The sequence below is a fragment of the Humulus lupulus genome, chromosome 8 (genome assembly GCF_963169125.1).
Source record: "Humulus lupulus chromosome 8, drHumLupu1.1, whole genome shotgun sequence".
Taxonomy (NCBI): Eukaryota; Viridiplantae; Streptophyta; class Magnoliopsida; order Rosales; family Cannabaceae; genus Humulus; species Humulus lupulus.
The window spans coordinates 159,429,810-159,450,554 of record NC_084800.1 but is presented as its reverse complement, the minus strand read 5'-3'; the positions used below and the strand labels follow the sequence as shown (position 1 = coordinate 159,450,554).

General features: G+C 43.6%; 1 protein-coding gene across 1 annotated transcript; it reads right to left on the bottom strand.

Annotated features, from left to right (window-relative positions):
• Positions 1-19,704: 19,704 nt before the first annotated feature.
• Positions 19,705-20,394, bottom strand: LOC133796202 (pollen-specific leucine-rich repeat extensin-like protein 1). The gene has a single exon (XM_062233681.1). The coding sequence runs from the start codon at positions 20,392-20,394 to the stop codon at positions 19,705-19,707; it is 690 nt and encodes a 229-aa protein (XP_062089665.1).
• Between the last annotated feature and the right edge of the window lie 351 nt (positions 20,395-20,745).

Here is a 20,745-nt window from a genome sequence, read left to right as displayed (position 1 = left end):
AAAAAGGAGGTCGCCCCTCCAAGATGCCTAAAAAGACCGAGGTGGCCCCTCTAGCCTCGGTTCCCCTGGATTCGAGTAATTCTTTTGAGCCCACTCCTGATGTCGGACAAAGTACAGTTACCGAGCCTGCAACGCCTCCCAATTTTGCCTCCTCCTGCTACCCAACCAATTCAAGGAATTCCTGCAGTCCCAGCGGGAAAAGGCCAGGCTCTTGGCAGAAGCGCTTCCTATCGATCTCGACTCATGTTCCTGAGTTCGTGGTCGATAGTGCAGCTGGATCTCATGGAGTCAACCTAGGCTCTAATGCCTTGACTCGTGTGGGTCACAGTCTTAGCCACCTCGGGGCCCCTCAATGGGATTTTCTGACCTCCTGCCGAGATGCCAACACTATTTTTGACAAGGGTGGCGAGCTTCTCTCCTCGGTTAGTTACTTTTTCTTTGACCTTCATGTTATGTACTAACATAGGTTGTGCTTTGCTAGCTTGTGTTTATTTTTGTGTGTATGCACTCGTATCCTTCGTTTAGCACAACTTTATGCTGAATAAAGGGGTGGCTGCGAGTAGGCCGCTTGTGCAGGAGGCTAAAGATGCCCAGCTGAGGCTCGAGGATGAACTAAAACAGCGAAGTTGGAGGTGGCAGCAAGGGATGCGGTCATTCAGAAGGTTTCTGAGCTCGAGTCAAGGCTGGAGGGTGCTTTGAAAGAGGTCCAGAAGGTCCCCGACCTTGAATCGATGCTGGCAGTGATATTGAAGGAGGTCAAGGCCAAGAATTCCGAGATCAAGGAGATTTGGGAACTCAATGCCAAGCTGAAAGAGGAAAAGAAGATGACCTTCGGAGTTATTGAAGGTAAGAAGGCTCGTCTTCTGAAGGAGTTCAAAACCAAAAAAGATCACATCGTAGACATGGCGATGTATCGGATTCGGGTGAACAATCCCAACATTGACACCAGCTTCCTAGCCAACCTGGAGATCAAATTCATCGCCAAATCACAGGCTCGAGGCTGAGGAGGTAGCAGAAACTTCAGGGGCAACGGCTGGAAAGTCATCTAAGTCTTGAGGCCAAGATTATGGGCTGCGACCCATTGTAATAATTTTTATAATTATTCTTTTTTTATTTTTATGCCCTTGGGCCAAAGACAATTTACAACTCAATTTTGAGCTATTTATTTATCTTATGAATTTATACAAATAAACACTTTTATGCTCACAATTTTCTAGCCTGAAAATATTTATGCATTTGGTTTAACCTTTAGCTTTTTGCCTTCATATTGTGCCCTACATTTCTAGATAGAAATATTTCAAGCACGCCATTATTAAGGACCTGCTTTTATACTTGTTCATTCGTACAAATATATATTGGATTTAGGTTTGAATTTCAATGCATTCATGCATCGTTTATTCAAAATATCCATTGTTCAACTTCGTTATTGTCAAGGTCGAACTTTACTTTTACCATGTACTTGAAAAGTACTCAATTGGCATGTAACCTTAGTATTCTAGTGATATTTTGCTTTTCCAGTAACTTTTCCTCATCCTCGAGTATGGCCTCGAGGTTGCGAGGTCGAAACTTGTTTGCAAAAGTTTCCAGCCCTAGTGTCGACTTAGTTTACAATTGGTTTATCTAGAATTCCAACTTTTTTACTGTCGGTTAGGTTTTGTTGGTTTGTTCCAGACTTATTTAGCTCGCATGTTTAGTTCGTGATCTATACGCTTATTGATTTTTTCATGTCGGGTTAATAATCCAGACATTTTTAGTTAAGTTACTTTTTTTATTTATGTTATATTTTTTCGAACCTATGGTATGATTGTATACCACTTATGCCTTCTTAATATCCTATGATTGTGATCTTAGGTTATTGAATTCTGAGGGTTTGCAAAAAAAAAATATAACAATAAAAAATACAACTTTTGAACGAAATTCAGTACTTTATTGATAAAAAATAAAAAATCAAGTACATGCCTGATTAAAATGAAAGCATCATTCCTATATTACTGATAATAAGGACGTAGATGTTCACCATTCCAAGCTCGCGAAACTAATTCTCCATTTAACCTTGCCAGTTTATACACTCCAGGTCAAATAATGGACTCGATCTGATAGGGTCCCTCCCAATTAGGTCCAAGCACCCCAGCAGACGGGTCTCGCGTGGCCAAAAACACGCGCCTTAGCACCAGGTCTCCCAATCCGAATTTTCCATCTCAGGCATTCTTGTTAAAATATCTAGTAGCCCGTTGCTGGTATGCAACATTTTTCAATTTGGCTTCGTCTCGTCTTTCTTCGATGAAGTCCAGACTTTCTTCGAGCTGGGATTGGTTCGAGGCCTAATTGTATGCATCGCTCCTTATTGTTGGGATTTCAACCTTAATAGGCAACATGGCCTCGCATCCATAAGCCAGGGAGAAGGGGGTATGCCCCGTTGAAGTTTGTGTTGTGGTTCTATAAGCCCACAAGACTCGAGGAAACTCCTCTGGCCATCTCCCCTTTGCTTCGCTAACCTTTTCTTCATGGAGCTCTTTAAGGTTTTATAGACTACTTTGACCTGGCCGTTTGACTGGGGATGGGCCACAGAGGAAAAACTTTTTATTAACCCATTTTTTTCGCAGTAATGTGTAAATAAATAACTGTCGAACCAGGTCCCATTATCTGATATTATCTTCCTGGGCATCCCATATCTGCAGATGATATTTTTTACTACAAAATCTAGGACTTTCTTCGAGGTAATAGTGGCCAAGGGTTCAACTTCTAATGCGAACACAACATACCTTACTCCACCTTTTCCAGTCGGCAAGGAGCCTATGAGGTCAATTCCCCATATTGCGAATGGCCATGTGGAGCTCATCATGGTGAGCTCGGTGGGTAGAGCTCATGGTATTGAGGCAAACCGTTAACATTTATCACAGTGTTTTATGTACTCGAATGAGTCAGCCTTGACTGTGGGCCAGAAGTACCCCTGCCTAATCACCTTTTTTGACAAGCTATGCCCCCCAGTGTGGTCTACACAAAATCCTTCATGGGTTTCTTCCAAAATATATTTTTCCTCGGGAGGAGTTACACACCGAAGTAATGGTATAAAGTACCCCCTTCTGTACAATTTTCCTTCCAAAATAGTGTATCTTGGAATTTGGTACATTGGCTTTCAAGCCTTGTTCCGGTCTGCTGGGAGACTTCCAGTTTCGAGGTAGTCAACTATTGGGGTCATCCAGGTGGGTTGTGAGTCGATCATACTTCATATTATTCATCAGGCTCACTAATACTTGGGGTCAGTAGAAATTCTACTGGAACCACGTTAAGTGTATCAGCTTCGTCAGTTGTGGTGAGCTTGGCCAAGGCATCTGCATTTGAATTTTTCTCTCAGGGGACTTGTTCTATAGCGTAGAACTCAAACCCTCTGAGTGTTGCTTTTACCTTTTCCAGGTAAGCGGCCATTCTTATACCACGAGCCTGATATTCCCGCAGGACTTGGTTAACAATCAACTGTGAGTCGCTATAACAATGTATGGCTTTTGCCTTGAGCTCAGTGGCTATCCAAAGTCCTGCTAATAACGCCTCATATTCAGCCTCGTTGTTTGATGCCCCGAAGCCAAACCTTAGTGCCGAGTGGAAGCGATTTCCTGTTGGGGTAATTAGAATGATCCCTGCCCCCGATCCATTTTCATTGGAGAATCCATCGACATAAAGTCACCACAGCTCGTGGGATGGGGTTACGGCTTCATCGTTGGAAATCCCAGTACATTCAACAATGAAATCTGCCAAAGCCTGCCCTTTGATTGTCGTTCTTGGGTGATAAGTAATCTCAAATTGTCCGAGCTTGATGACCCATTGTAACAGTCTTCCAGATGCTTCAGGCTTAGATAAAACTTGTCTCAGTGGCTGGTCAATTAACACATGAATAGGGTGTGCTTGGAAATAGTTCGGAGCTTTTGAGATGGGTGCTTTAAGCACAGAGCAAGTTTCTCCATTAATGGGTATCTCGATTCTACCCCCAGTAATCTCTTGTTGACGTAGTATACATGTTTTTGTATTTTCTTATCCTCTCGTGCTAGTACTGTACTAATGGCGTGCTCGGTCGTGGTGAGGGTATAAGTACAAAATTTCTCCCACAATTGGTTTAGACAAGATCGGTGGTTCAGTGAGGTGTTTCTTAAGATTTTGAAACACGAGTTCACACTCACTCGACCACTCAAACTTTTTGCCCCTTCTTAAAAGATTAAAGAATGGAAGGCACCGGTCTATAGATTTCAAGATAAACTTACTTAAGGCCACCATTCGTCCAGTTAAGCTCTGGACATCTTTATGTTTTCGAGGTGAAGGCATGTCTATTAAAGCCTTGATCTTGTCAGGATTAACCTCTATACCCTGAGCATTTACTATGAATCCAAGGAATTTACTCGAAGATACTCTGAATGAGCATTTTTTTGGGTTCAGTTTCATGTTGTATTTTCGAAATACAACAAAATACTCAACGAGATCATCCACATGGTTATTGTTATGTTTAGTTTTGACCAACATATCATCCACATAAAGTTCCATGTTATTCCCTATCTGCTCAGCAAACATCCTATTTACCAGCCTTAGGCGTATGGCTCCAGCATTTTTGAGCCCGAAAGGCATGACGTTGTAGCAATACAATCCCTTATCAGTTACAAAGCTCGTATGTTCTTGGTCAGGCGGATGCATGGCAATCTGGTTATATCCAGAATAAGCATCCATGAATGACATGATGTCGTGGCCTATAGTGGCATCTACGAGATGGTCTATTTGAGGCAAGGGAAAGCAGTCTTTAGGGCACGCCTTGTTGAGGTCTGAATAGTCGATGCAGGTTCGCCATTTTGCCATTGGGTTTTGGGACCAACACTAGATTGGCGATCCAATCGGGATAAAAAGCATCTCGAATAAATCGATTTGCTTTTAACCTTTCGACTTCCTCTTTTAGGGCTTTTTTTCTATCATCGTCCAGGAGCCTCCATTTTTGCTGCTTTAGGGGGAAGCTTTTATCAATGTTGAGTGCATGGCTTATGACATTTGGACTAATCCCTACCATATCCGAGTGCGACCATGCAAATACATCCTGGTTTTCTTTCAAAAAGCAAGTTAATTGCTATCTTGCATTTTTAGATAGATTTTTTCCTTTTTTTACCACCCTCATGGTATCTTTCTCATCGAGCTCAACCTCTTCGAGCTCCTCCAGTGGTTCGATATCGGCCCTTTCCTCGACTCTAGGGTCAATCTCTTCTTCTATCTCGAAGATGGATCCGTCCATCTCCTGAATGATCACAAGTGTCTTAGCACTTGTTTGGTTTTTCCCTCTCACGGAAATGCTAAAGCATTCCCTTCCTGCGAGTTGGTCTCCCTTCAGCATCCTGATGCTACTAGACGTCGAGAACTTGATGGCCAAGTGCCTAACAGAAGATACTACCCCTAGCCCAATCAGGGCTGGTCTCCCAAGAAGTACGTTGTAGGCCGATGGTGCATCCACCACCACGAACTCCATCATCTTGGTTACCGAGACTGGATAGTCTCCCAAGGTCACGGGAAGTTCAATGGATCCCGTACAGGAAATCCCTTCTCCTGAAATTCAGTACAACGTGGTTGCACAAGCTTTCAAATCTCAAAGCGTGAGTCCCATCTTTTCTAGAGTGGCCTTGTAAAGGATATTCACAGAGCTTCTGTTGTCATTCGAGCTGAAAGGTGATGACTAGGGGGTCATTGTGAGGAAATTGGACGTGTGACGCATCCTCTTCTGTAAACGTGATGGGTTGAGTTTCAACCCTCTGCTGCTTTGGAGCTTGTGGTTCGGGTTCGTAGGGAGAACCCCCCCCCCCCCAAGTCTTTAGCTCATTAATATATCTCTTTTGGGCGTTTATACTCGATCCTAGAAGATGTGGTCCCCTAGAGATGGTTACCACATCCTCCCCATCTATTGGGGGAGGTCGATCATCCTCCCGTGCTCGGGAGTTATTCTGTTGGGAAGGTTGTGCAGTCACTGCCCTTTGTACTGTCGAGGCTTGATTGGGATTTTGATTTCTCACATATTGTCCAAAATATCACCTCGAGATCAAGCCTTCGATCTCGTCCTTCAGTTGTGGGCACTCGTCAGTGGTATGTCCGACGTCCCTATGGAATCTGCAATATTTGTTAGAGTCCCTCTTTGCCTTTTGATTTCGCATTGGGTTAGGTCGTCTAAATGGGACCTGATTTTCATTGGCAAGAAATATATTCTCCCGAGTCTCATTGAGCTCGTTATATACTGTGTAAATAGAGAAATACTTGTCTCCCTTCTTCTTTTTCCTCCCGTCAGCCTCGAGGTTACTCCCTTAATTTTTCTTTCTTTTTAAAGGGTTATCCCCAGAGGGTCTTGATGTTGTTGGGACTGTCGAGGTTGAGGCTGAGTTAACATTGGTCGTTGTAGTTATGGGCTGAGAGGTCAGATTTAATGCTAACCTCGCCTCTTCTACATTGACAAAACTATGGGCCCTCCTATTGAACTCAGTTAATGATATTATGGGTTTTCTTTGCAAATCCTCACAAAGGGGACTCCCTGGAAATATACTAGCTATTACAGCCATCAAGTGGCCACTGTCATCAAAGTTCCGCGCTGGAGCTACTATTATATTAAACCTTGTAAGGTAACTCTTCAGTGACTCTCCCTTTTGTTGTCTAACGTTGGTCAAGGTCGAGGCTTCGGGCCTGACACCTACCATGGCTTTGAACTGTTTCTTAAAATCCCTTGCTAGCTGATCCCAAAATGAGATCGAAAGTCTTCTAAAATTCTTGAACTAGTTTTTTGCTGGTCCTGTCTGAGTAGCTGGGAACAACATACATCAGAGCTCATAACCAACATTGTTGGTTCACATGATGGTATTGAATGTGCTCAGATGACTGTGTGGGTGTGAGTTCTCATCAAATGGTGCTACATGGGGTATCCTAAAACCCTGTGGAAATGAGGTGTTTAAGATATGCGGGGCAAAAGGCTTGAGCTCCTCAATCGAAGTCTTCAGCCTTATCCATGTTCCTTTCATCCAGTAGGAGCCTGAACGCCCTTTCGAGTTGGTCAATTCTCTCCTGGACCAGGTCCACTAGAGGTCGAGCTTGAACTTGGGGGAGCTGGTTATTATTCATAAAAACTTCAGCCCCTTGTCCCAGTATGGGGCTATTCTGGTTTCCATATGCCGGCTGCTTTTGACTGTTCAAATGGTCGCATAAATCAGGGTTTGTGGGATTGGCCTACCCCTGGTTATGGTTCAGGTGATCCCGAAGGTCAGGATGATTGCCCTGTTTTCCAGTATTCCTATGCTCAAAATTATATACGCTTACAGACTGAGTGTAGTCCGAGCTCTCACTTAAGAAGATAATATTTCTCTCCGGCTAAAGGGCTCGGTGGTTACGAGGTGGATCATCCACTGGCCTCCTCACCCCAGCCATTTATGATCTCGACACATGGCTTCCGAACTGTAACGACCCAAAATCACTAATAAGGCTTAAGGGCCTTGATTAGTGTGCAGGGAGGGCACGATTGACTTATGTGTAAATTAAATAGTTTAATGCATGATTCTGTGATAAACATGCTTGTATAAATATATGAATATATATGAAATGCATGTATAAGAGTATTAGTAAGCATGTAGGCCCCGTCTAGCTTAAAGGGGTATATGTGTAAATTTAGCCCGTTGAGGGCGTAAATGTGATTATATGTTATAATTGTGAGGACCACATTATTATGTGGGTAAATCTGCATCATGCGACATGAGGCGATCCTAGGGAGCTAGTTAGTGGGAAAGTCACAACGGGACCTAATACCTGACTTGGGGCAAGTCAAGGGATATTTCGGGTATTAGATGGTTATTTGGGTTATCGGGTTATGGAAATAAATAATTTGAGATATATTTGAACTTAGAAAGCTTAGGTGGGAATACTGGGGAATTTTACCATTTTGCCCTCGGGGACGTTTTCGGTACCCCGAGCCTCAGGATTGACTTAATTGCTTAAGGATAGACAAAACCAAGAAAACAGTGGAGGATGTCATAACCGACCCTTTTATCTCTTCTCTCTCTCACTTAAGGGAAACCACAAGAAACTAAGAAGAGATTGGCTGGAAACTCAGAGAAATTGAGCTGGGACTTTGGAGATTAGCTCAAGGTTGGCTAAAGGATCTAATCAAGAGTTAAGGTAAGTTCTGAGTTTCATCTTTGTTGGTTAAATTCTGTAGATATGGTTGGATTCTAAGGGTTCTTGGGTTTGAATTTAAGGTTGAATTGAAGTTAAAGACTTGAGAGTTAGCTCAGCAAATTCTTGGAGGATTGGTTCTTTAGTGAAGGTAAGCTTCAATTTACAATATAGTGTTTGAATTCTGGGTTTCCTGACTGGTTTTGGTGTTCTTGAGCTTATGGGTTTCAAAGATTGAAATGATGTTTTGATGAGTTTTCAGACTAGGTTTCTGCTGGGTTATGTTGCTGAAATCATGTTAGAATGTTTGTGATAATTGAATTGTGTTATTAGGATGGTTTTGGGTGGATTTGAGTGTTAAAAATGGTGAATTTTCTGGGTTCAAAGGGTTGGGCCGCGGCCCTGTTCTTGGTGTGTCGCGGCCCTATGGAGCAAAGAGGAGCTAAGAGGTCTTGGAGGCAAAGGCGGACCGCGGCGCCTCAGGGGAGCGTCACAGCGCGTGTTTGGTTTTCCAGGGAGGTCGAGCCTATGATTTTGAGGCGGGCCGCGGCATGGGTCCATAGGGTCATGACCCTTAAGGGGATTTTTGGCCTTTTGGAGTTTTTAAGCACAGGAACCTAACCTAGGGTGCTCGAGATCGATCCCACTACCGTGTTTAGTGGAATTCGATGTCCCAGAGGTTAGAACCTTATCCTGAAACCTTTATACAATTATTAATGGAATCCCTTATCTTGGTTGTAACTAGGTATAAGCTAGGGCTCGGGAAATGGATCGTGCTTAAGAGGCATCTCGCGTAATCAAAATACTTGGAAATTTAAAGGTAAGAAAACTGTACCCAGTTGTGAATTTATAATGGGACTAAGGGTTCCCTGTTTTGTATGCATTATGAAAGATGGTATTATGACATGTGAATAATATACAAACGGCCTAAGAGTCCCAGAGTTTACACTGGCGCACAGAGCGCGGCTCAGTCGCTGGTGGCTGAGGACAGCTTAATATTCACTGAGCTTGGTTTAAGCGGACCGGAGTCAGTAGGGTAAACAGAGGGTGCGACCTAAGGGTGTCGACCCTGATTATCATGTGATTTGGTTATCGTTATTGATTTATGGACTTGTCATGATAAATAGCTGGGTATTGGTTTGTAGATTCTCTGGTTATGTCTATGGACTATGTGATTAATGTGGATCGATAAGTATATGCACATGCTTAAAGAGTTATTTAATTGCTATCATTGTTTGTGATATGATGTTATGTTTTCTTGCTGGGCCTTGACTCACGGGTGCTACGTGGTGCAGGTAAAGGCTAGGGCAAGCTTGATCAGCCCTGATTCGGAGAGCTATGAAGGCAGAATGTACATGACTGGCTGCTCGGCCGCCACGGTTGAGGAGGAGACAGGTACAGGAGGACCGTAAATGTTTGTTTTTCCCTTAGAGTGGCTAGCAGTTGTTTATACCTTGAAATTTTGTAAATTGACTTTCAAACGTTGTTCTTTTGGGGATCCCTTGTTCAAAAAAGTTTTTTTTTATATAAAATGTATCTTTTATGACCAAAATCTTTAACCCTAGCTCATTAATGGTTTAGTGACATGTTTTCAACTAAATGACTTGATTAGCAAGTCCTGCACTATTATAAAAACATGGTGTAACGGTCTTGGCTATCCAGGACGTTACAACTTGGTATCAGAGCGTCCTAGGCTTAAGGGTTCCTAAAGACCGGCTAGACATGTACATTTGCTGCTAGAGACAAGCTCGATTCAGGGTTTGGTAAATGTGTATATGTGCTTATATGCAGTGATTGGAAAGAATTATGATTGTTGTTATTTGTTGGATTAATAGGAAGCATGAGATACTGATAGGGCCTGGCCCTTGACTGGTGTGTGATAATATTGAGATGTGCTTATTAGCATTGCTATGCATGTAAATTAATATTTGAAGGATTAACTGCATATCGCGTATATATGGGTGAATGTATGGATGAATGCCTATATCTTGATTGTTTATGATTGGTTATGTTCCATTGGTGGATTTTGGACTTTTACCCTGTCATCATGGTCTGATTGCCGAGTCGTTGATTGCAGATCAAATTGGATAGCTATGTGTCCAAGGAAATCAACACGACTAGCCGGCACTAGGTCTGGGACCGGAGGTGATGGCTAGGGCCAGATTCCTCCGCCAGTCCCTGAGAACTAGCAGTAGATTATGGCAGAGATGCAAGTGCGACTTCATAGCCAAGATGAACAGATTCATCTTCTACGCCAGCAGGCTCCATCAGGGAGTGTTGCACCTATTGTGCCATCTGTAATGGCACCAGTTATTCAGCCAGTAGAAGTTGGGAACAGGTGGGAGCCATTGTATGAGCGGTTCCGAAAGCAGCATCCCCCAACTTTTGAGGGAGGACCTGATCCACTGAAAGTCGAATAGTGGATGACTATGATTACTACTATACTGGATTTCATGAGGATAAAAGGTTATGACAGAGTGGCCTGTGCCATATATATACTGAGAGAGGATGCCCGCATCTGGTGGAAGTGGCATCACAGACTAGGGATGTCACTACTTTGAGTTGGGATGGATATAAGGATTTGTTCAGCCAGAAATATTACAATGTTGCCATCAGGGAAGTGAAGGTTAATGAGTTCGTGGGGTTGGTGCAGACCAGCATGACAGTCACTGAGTATTCCCTAAAGTTTGATAGACTTGCGAAATTTGCACCAGATCTTATGCCTACAGATGCTGGTAGGCAAGACAAATTTATTAAAGGGCTTTATGCCATGATAACCTAGGATTTGAGGATAACAACAGTGCCTAGGGGGACGGCTTATGCCCAAGCTTTTGAGAAGGCTCTTACTGCTGAGGAAATGGAGAACAAGATTTGGAAGGAAAGTGCAGCAAGGCGTGAGGGTCGCAGAGTGGTGCCTCCTTATTCTGGGTCTGGTAGGGGTGGAGGCCTCAGTGATGTGAAGAGGAAGACCCCTGACACTTCGACCGCTTCTAGTCCTGATAGAAGGGGTTGGGGTGCTCAGGGTGACTGTCTGGGAGGCAGTGTGGCATGGAGGAGTTATCCTGAGTGCCCAAGGTGCAGAAGACGCCATCAGGGCGAGTGTCGGGCTAAGGCCTGCTATGTGTGCGGAACAGTGGGACACCTCAAGAAGGATTGCCCATCAGTGAAGAAAGGTGAAGCAAGAAAGTTAGACATCTTGACTCCAACTCGAGTGTTCACTTTGACGCAGGTAGAGGCCGAGGCGTGGCTAGTTCCTCGGTGGTGACAGGTCAGCTTTCTAGCGCTGGCTCTCCTTTTACTGTATTGCTTGACTCTGGTGCTACACATTCATTTGTTTCTTGTAAAGTGACTAATAGATTATGTAGACCTAGTGAGTATCAGACTGTGGGGTTTGGGACTTTATTGCCCAATGGGGAACTGGTAGTTTCTAGGAGGTGGATTAGAGCACTGCCAGTGATGGTTGATAGTAGGGAGCTTTCAGTAGACTTGATTGAGCTAGACATGGAGGATTTTGACATGATTTTAGGGATGGATTGGCTGGTCAAGTATGGGGCTACTATAGATTGCAAGAAGAAGATGGTGAATTTTGAGCCTGAGGGCGAGGATCCTTTCGTTTTCATGGGTGCGGTATGTGGACCCCGCGTACCCATGATATCAGCATTGAGAGCCAGAGACTTGTTATAGGGAGGATGTATAGGTTTTCTGGCTAGTGTGGTGGACACTACCAGTGTAACGACCCAAATTTACTAATAAGGCTTAAGGGCCTTGATTAGTGTGCCGGAAGGGCATAACTGGATTATATGTGATTTAGATGATTAAATGCATGCTTATATGTGATGCATGATTAGGTTATAAGGGCATATTCGTAATTTTGGCCCGTTGAGGGCATAAATGTAAATATCTGTGATAAATTGTTGAGACCACATTATTATGTGGATATATTTGCAGCTTGTGACTCGAGGCGATCCTAGTGAGCGATTTAGTGAAAAAGTCACGGCGGGGATTTATACTTGGCTCGGGGCGAGCCTGGGGGTATTTCTGGGAATTTAGGAAATATATTGGAGTCTATTTGATATTGAGGAATATAATTGGTGATTAGTTTGGTGTTGGGAAGTAAGCGGTAAATATTAGAGACATTCGAGGAATTAGTGGGAATTGGGGGTAAATGACCAAAATGTCCTTAGATTGATTTAAAGGCTTAGGATTTATGGGAGGGAAAATTGGTCATTTGGTATAAAATCGGAGATATGTATTACTCAGCCTTTATGCACTTAGTGGAATGTCTAGAATTTATAGGAAACTGAAAGAAAAGGAAAGAAGGGAAGAAAAAAAAGGAAAAACAGAAGTCTCTTTTCTCTCTCTCGGTTTAGGTCTTCTTCCCCACTTCTTGAAGGAACTTATAGCTAAAATTCAGAGGAGCTTTAGGCTAAGGCTTTGCACTTGGGACCTTGATCAAGTTTGAGAATTCATCAGGGATTAGTTATCCAACTAAGGTAAGTTTCAAGGTTTTTCTCTTGAGTTTCTGGTTTTGGTTGACATGGTTTTCTAAACTTGAGTTTTGGATGGAATCAAGGGGGATAAGCTTAAGGAAGTGAAGGGCTTAAGGCTGAAAGGATACTAGAGATAATCTAGGTTGAAAGTCTCCATTGAAGGTATGAAATTCGAGCTTTAAAGTCCTGAAGTTTCTGTTGTTTTCTGTTGAGTTTTTGAGCTTCAAGCTCAATCATGGTGAATTCTTTATCTTGGGGTGCATGTGGTTGATTTTCATATGGTTTGGTCTTATGGGATGTGTTATAGATGTTGGTAGGCTTGCTTTGGGATATGGTTGAGGTTTGGAAGGATTTTGTAGAGGTTTGGCTCGGGGAAAATCGAAGGAAGAAAAAACAGGGTTGGCTGTGCTGTGACTAGCGCTGTAGCGCTAGCCTTTGGGTGCTACAATGCTAGGCCTTGTGGTCAGAGGGCTTTTTGAATCTGTTTGTAGCGCTGTAGCGCCCACTTTAGGGCGCTGTAGCGCTACCCTATTTCCAGAAGGTGATTTTTGGGTTATTTCTTAGGGTTTTTGCCCGGGAGCTTGGGGTTTGATTTCACCACCCCGTTTGGTGGAATTAGGGCTTCCCGAGGGCTCGGGATTGGTCCCGAGGTTAGGTTTTAGGATTGAAGTTTGGTGATGATTCTGATCTATGGATATGACTAGGTGTACGCTAGGGCTCGGAAGGGATCGTGCTAGAAGGTTGGTTTCATTGATCAAAGCTAACAGAATCAAAGGTAAGAAAACTACACCCGGATATGTGAATGTATTGGGACTAAGGGCTCCCTATATCTGTATGATGTCATAGATGGTATTACGCCATGGGACATGTGATAAGCGGCCTAAGGGTGTCAAAATCAATATTTGCGCACAGGGCGCGACTCAGCCACTGGTAGCTGAGGACAGCTTGATATTAACTGAGCTCGGTTTAAGCAGGTCAGTCAGTGGGATAAATAGGGGGTGCGACATAAGGGCATCGACCCTGGTTATTATGTGTAAATTGGTTATTAATGTTAATTGATAAGCCAGGTATGCTGAATGCCTAATTATATGGTTATTTTGGGTTGTTAAGTATATGACTATACTATTTGAGTTATCTGATTGTTTAATTGATGATTATGCTATGTTATTCTGTTTTCTTGCTGGGCCTTGGCTTATGGGTGCTACGTGGTGCAGGTAAAGGCAAGGGCAAAGTGGACCAACCTTGAGTTGGAGAGCTTTGGGCTGAATGTACATAGTCAGCTGATCGGCCGCCACGGCCGAGGAGTGGTACGGGATGGGAAAGCCTAAATGTCTGTTTTGCCCTTAGAGTGGCTAATAGTTGTACCTATAACTTGAAATTTTGTAAACTGTCTTTTAAACGCTTTTTCTTTTGGGATCCCATGTACTAAAATGTTTAGTTATATGGAATGCAACTTTTGTGACCAAAATCTTTTAACCCTAGTTCAATTATAGTTTTAGTAACACGTTTCTAACTAAATGACTTAATTAGCAAGTCTTGCACTTTTATAAATACACAGTGTAACGGTCTTGGCTATCAAGGGCATTACAACCAGGGTTTTGCCAACAGGGCCGGGAGAGACTAGATTGGTTTGTGAGTTCTTGGATGTATTTCCTAAAGATCTACCGAGATTTCCATCGCGCAGGGAGATTCAGTTTGTTATTGAGTTAGCATCGGGGACAGAACCAGTATCGAGAGCACCATATAGGATGGCACTAGCAGAGTTGAAGGAATTAAAGATACAGCTACAGGAACTTCTGGATTGGGATTCATCAGGCCTAGCTACTCTCCATGGGGCGCTCCAGTTTTGTTTGTGAAAAAGAAGGATGGGTCTCTGAGAATGTGTATAGACTACATGGAATTGAACAAGTTGACCATCAAGAATAAGTACCCTCTACCAAGGATCGATGACTTGTTAGATCAGTTGCAAGGAAAGACGGTGTTCTCAAAGATCGATCTTTGATCTGGTTATCACTAGCTTAGGATCAAGGATGAGGACATACTGAAGACGGACTTCCGAACGAGGTATAGGCACTATGAGTTTTTGGTCATGTCTTTTGGTTCGACCAATGCCCCGACAGCTTTCATGGATCTAATGAATAGGGTGTTCAAAGATTTCTTGGATCAGTTCGTCATTGTCTTCATCGACGACATCTTAGTGTACTCCAGTTCAGAGGCAGAGCACGAGCAACATCTTCGACAGGTCTTGCAGAGGTTAAGGGAGCATCGATTGTATGCCAAGTTTAAGAAGTGTGTGTTTTGGTTACCAGAGGTGACTTTTCTTGGGCATATAGTTGGCGCAGAGGGAATTAAGGTGGATCCATCCAAGGTACAGGCAACGAGAGATTGGTCGAGGCCAAGGAATGCCTCGGAGGTTTGAAGTTTCCTCGGGCTATCGGGTTATTACAGGCGGTTTGTGGAAGGATTCTTGAAGATTGCTACACCGATGACAGAGTTGACAAGGAAGAATCAGAAGTTCGTTTGGTCAGAGAAGTGCGAAAACAGTTTCCAAGAGTTGAAGTGACGTCTTATTACTGCACCTGTGTTGAGTCTTCCTTCAGAGGAAGGAAAGTTTGTGGTATACTGTGATGCATTAAGGATGGGTTTAAGCTGTGTGTTGATGCAGAATGAGAAAGTTATAGCTTATGCATCACGACAGCTGAAGGAGTATGAGCAGCGGTATCCTACTCATGACTAGGAACTAGCGGCGATGGTATTCACATTGAAGGTGTGGCGACATTATATGTATGGGGAGAAGTGCGAGATATACACTAACCACAAGAGTCTGAAGTATTTTTTCACCCAGAAAGATCTGAACATGAGGCAGAGGCGTTGGTTGGAGTTGGTAAAGGATTATGATTGTGATATCCTTTACCACCCAGGGAAAGCCAATGTAGTGGCAGATGCATTGAGCCGGAGGGAGTCGGGGAAATTATTTAGTTCTGTTCAGATTTCCAGAGAATTGGCTGATGAGATGACCAGGGCAAAGATAGAGCTGGTGGTGGGCAGATTGGCCAATGTTACTTTGTAGTCGACCCTACTAGAGCGGATCAAGGAGGGTCAATTGGTGGATGCGCAGTTACAGGAAGTTAGACAGAATGTCTTAGCAAGGATAGCTAAGGATTATTCTATTTCTGAGGTTGGTATGCTTCGATATCAGGTGCGGATTTGTGTTCCAGCCGATGAAGGGATCAGACGAGAGATACTAGATGAGTTTCACACTACACCGTACTCGCTTCATCTGGGTACCACGAAGATGTATCAGGATCTACGAACATTATATTAGTGGCAAGGGATGAAGAAGGATATGGTGGAGTACATGGCCAGGTGTTTGACATGTCAGCAGGTGAAAGCTGAACATCAGCGACCAGCGGGGTTGCTTCATCCTTTGGGTATTCCCGAGTGGAAATGGGAGGATATTACTATGGATTTTGTGGGAGGTTTACCCAGGACTGTAGGGCTTCATGACTCGGTGTGGGTGATAGTGGACAGATACACCAAGTCAGCTCATTTTTTGCTAGTGAAGTCGACTTACAAAGTGGAACAGTATGCAGAGTTGTATGTGAGGGAGATAGTGAATCTTCATGGGGTTCCAAAGTCTATTGTGTCTGATCGAGACCCTATCTTTACCTCCAAGTTCTGGGGAGCTCTGCAGGAAGCCATGGGGACTCAGTTGAAGTTTAGCACAGCCTTTCACCCTCAGACTGGTGGACAGTCTGAGAGGACGATTCAGGTGTTGGAGGACATGCTTAGGGCGTGTGTGATTGACTTCGAGGGATCTTGGAGTAAGTATCTCCCATTGATTGAGTTTTCATATAACAACAGTTATCAGTCCATGACTGGAGTGGCTTCTTATGAGATGCTATATGAAAGGAAGTGTAGGTCGGCCATACATTGGGAAGAGATGGGTGAGAGGAAATATTTGGGGCCAGACATGGTTCAGAAGACAAATGAAGCTATTGAGAAGATCCGAGCCAGAATGTTTGCTTCGCAGAGTAGGCAGTAAAGCTACACTGACCCTAAGCATAGAGACGTGGAGTTCCAGGTCGGGGACCACGTGTTTCTGCGTGTTTCACCACTGCGAGGGGTGAGAAGATTTGGAGTAAAGGGCAAGCCGAGCCCTCAATTTGTTGGACCTTTCGAGATTTTAGAAAGGATTGGACATGTGGCTTATAGGTTGGCCTTGCGACCATCGTTGTCAGGAATTCATGATGTATTCCATATTTCTATGTTGCGGAAGTATGTCTCAGATATGACACATGTGCTGAAGTATGAGTACTTGGAATTGCAGACAGATTTTTCCTATGAGGAACCACCGGTTCAGATTTTAGACTGGAAGGACAAGGTTCTACGGAATAAGACAATTCCGCTAGTTAAACTATTGTGGAGGAATTGCAAGGTCGAGGAAGCGACCTGGGAGCTTGAGTCGGTGATGCGAGATCAGTATCCCGAGCTATTCAGGTAAATTTTGAGGACGAAATTCTCAGAAGGAGGGGATAGTTGTAACGACCCAAAATAACTAATAAGGCTTAAGGGCCTTGATTAGTGTGTCGGGAGGGCACGATTGGTTTATGTGTGAATTAAATAGTTTAATGCATGATTCTGTGATAAGCATGTTTGTATGAATATATGAATATATATGAAATGCATGTCTACGAGTATTAGTATGCATGTAGGCCTCGTCTAGCTTAAATGGGTATATTTGTAAATTTAGCCTGTTGAGGGCGTAAATGTGATTATATGTTACAATGGTGAGGGCCACATTATTATGTGGTTAAATCTGCAGCATGCGACATGAGGCGATCCTAGGGAGCTAGTTAGCAGAAAAGTCACAACGGGACCTAATACCTGACTTAGGGCAAGTCAAGGGGTATTTCGGGTATTAGATGGTTATTTGGGTTATCGGATTATGGAAATAAATAATTGGAGATATATTTGAGGTTAGAAAGCTTAGGTGGGAATACTTGGGAATTTTACCATTTTTCCCTTGGGGACGTTTTTGGTACCCCCGAGCCTTGGGATTGACTTAATTGCTTAAGGATAGACTAGACAAAACCAAGAAAACAGTGGAGGATGTCATAACTGACCCTTTTCTCTCTTCTCTCTCTCACTTAAGGGAAACCACAAGAAACTAAGAAGAGATTGGCTGGAAACTCAGAGAAATTGAGCTGGGACTTTGGAGATTAGCTCAAGGTTGGCTAAAGGATCTAATCAAGAGTTAAGGTAAGTTCTGAGTTTCATCTTTGTTGGTTAAATTCTGTAGATATGGTTGGATTCTAAGGGTACTTGGGTTTGAATTTAAGGTTGAATTGAAGCTAAAGACTTGAGAGTTAGCTTGGAAAATTTTTGGAGGATTGGTTCTTCAGTGAAGGTAAGCTTCAATTTATGATATAGTGTTTGAATTCTAGGTTTTCCTGACTGGTTTTGGTGTTCTTGAGCTTGTGGGTTTCAAAGATTGAAATGTTGTTTTGATGAGTTTCCAGACTAGGTTTCTACTGGGTTATGTTGCTGAAATCATGTTAGAATGTTTGTGATAATTGAATGTGTTATTAGGATGGTTTTTGGGTGGATTTGAGTGATATTTGACTGTTAAAAATGGTGAATTTTCTAGGTTCGAAGGGTTGGGCCGTGGCCCTGTTCTTGGTGTGTCGCGGCCCAATGAAGCCAAGAGGGCTCGGAGGCAGAGGCGGGCCGCGGCGCCTCAGGGGAGCGCCATGGCGCGTGTTTGGTTTTCCAGGGAGGCCGAGCCTCTGATTTTGAGGCGGGCCGTGGCATGGGTCCATAGGACCGCGATCCTTAAGGGGATTTTTGGCCTTTTGGAGTTTTTAAGGACATGAACCTAACCTAGGGTGCTCGGGATCGATCCCACTACCATGTTTAGTGGAATTCGATGTCCCGGAGGTTAGAACCTTATCCAGAAGCCTTTATACAATTATTAATGGAATCCCTTATCTTGGTTGTGACTAGGTATAAGCTAGAGCTCGGGAAACGGATCATGCTCAAGAGGCATCTCGTGTAATCAGAATACTTGGAAATTTAAAGGTAAGAAAACTGTACCCGATTGTGAATTTATAATGGGACTAAGGGTTCCCTTTTTTGTATGCATTATGAAGGATGATATTATGCCATGTGAATAATAACCAAATGGCCTGAGAGTCCCGGAGTTTACACTAGCGCACAGGGTGCGGCTTAGCCGCTGGGAGCTGAGGACAGCTTAATATTCTCTGAGCTCGGTTGAAGCGGACCGGAGTCAGTGGGGGTGAACAGAGGGTACGACCTAAGGGCGTTGACCCTGATTATCATGTGATTTGGTTATCGTTATTGATTGATGAACTTGTCATGATAAATAGCTGGGTATTGGTTTGTAGATTCTCTGGTTATGTCTATGGACTATGTGATTAATGTGGATTGCTAATTATATGAACATGCTTAAAGAGTTATTTAATTGTTATCATTGTTTATGATATGATTTATTTTCTTGTTGGGCCTTGGCTCATGGGTGCTACGTGGTGCAGGTAAAGGCAAGGGCAAGCTTGATCAGCCCTGATTCAGAGAGCTCTGAAGGGAGAATGTACATGATTGGCTGCTCGGCCACCACGGTTGAGGAGGAGACAGGAACAGGAGGACCGTAAATGTCTATTTTTCTCTTAGAGTGGCTAGCGGTTGTTTATACCTTGAAATTTTGTAAACTGACTTTCAAACGTTGTTCTTTTGGGGTTCCCTTGTTCAAAATGTTTGTTTATATAAAATGTATCTTTTATGACCGAAATCTTTAACCCTAGATCATTAATGGTTTTGTGACACGTTCTCAACTAAATGACTTGATTAGCAAGTCCTGCACTATTATAAATACACGGTGTAACGGTCTTGGCTATCCAGGGCTTTACACGAACAGTTGGGGAGCTCTGTGTTCTCAGGTAGTGTCCCTTTCGCTCCTTTGTCAGGGTCTGGCCTAACGGTTCCCATCTCGACTGCCACTGCGAGATGGCCTTTGTGGTGTAGGCTCTCATGCCTAATTCCTTTGAGGAACTAGTCGTGGTGCCTCTTGGACCGGTGAGGGGTGTCTTATTGGAGAGGGTGGATGTCTTATATGTGATGGTGGTGGCCTCCCATTATTGGATCTGGATGGTCGAGAACTGGCTCGAACAGGTTCCGGATTGTTCATGACTGGTTCTGGGTTAGGGTTCCGAGCTGCATGAGGAGCTCGGTTATTCCTTGTTCCCGTAGATAGCTCTGCAGTAGGATTGTCAGTTGCCTCAGTTCGATTGTTTCTCCTGGGGTGTTCATCACCAGTATTAGTTCTCGGCCTCAGCTGAGCCTGCTGGTCCCCTTGCTCAGCTCTCCTGGCATCCGTGCTCCCTCGGGGACGTCCTCTTGTCCTCCGGGGTGGTGCCTGGACCTCAGCAGCTTGTCTGGCCAACTCTTCGTTGCGCCTTGTAGCTTCTGCCAATTGTTGGCTCACTTGTCGATTCTCCAGTTCAATAATAGGAATGTATCTCTCTGGATTATAGTAGAGATCCTCATCGGGCCTGGGAGCAGGCGGTCCCTGAGAATCAGAGGAAGCACTCCCTTCCTCTGGGCCCTGGTCAGCCATGGGCTGTTTCCCAGGCCGTCGCGGGTAATCTTCAGTGCGCGGAGTCTGTTCCTTCTGTATTTGGGGCAATGTTTTCCCACCAGTGCTGGGGTTGTTCGTGGTGGCCATTGGTAATTCAGGAGGTTTCTGATTAAACAATCTAACGACTTGCTTAATGCTCTCAATGAAAGCACCAAACTATTGACGCCGTTTTTCGTCAACTTGAATATGAAGAACACTAAACACAAAATTAAGAAAATAAAGAAGAACAATCAGAATTTTATGTGGTTCAGCAGTTAAAATCTGCCTAGTCCACGAGTCAGTATTATTGGCTGGTGATCTTCTCTTAGAGCTTTAACAAAGCAATTTAGCAGAGTGTTCTCAATACCAAATTGTGTGTATCCACAAATGAAATTCTTCAGTCTATTTATAGACTAGTTAACAAAATATTTTCCCTTCTATTTCGGGAAGTTACAATTC

Excerpts from the sequence above, each read along its gene's own strand:
- LOC133796202 (XM_062233681.1), bottom strand. The coding sequence starts at position 20,394 with ATGGCCACCACGAACAACCCCAGCACTGGTGGGAAAACATTGCCCCAA.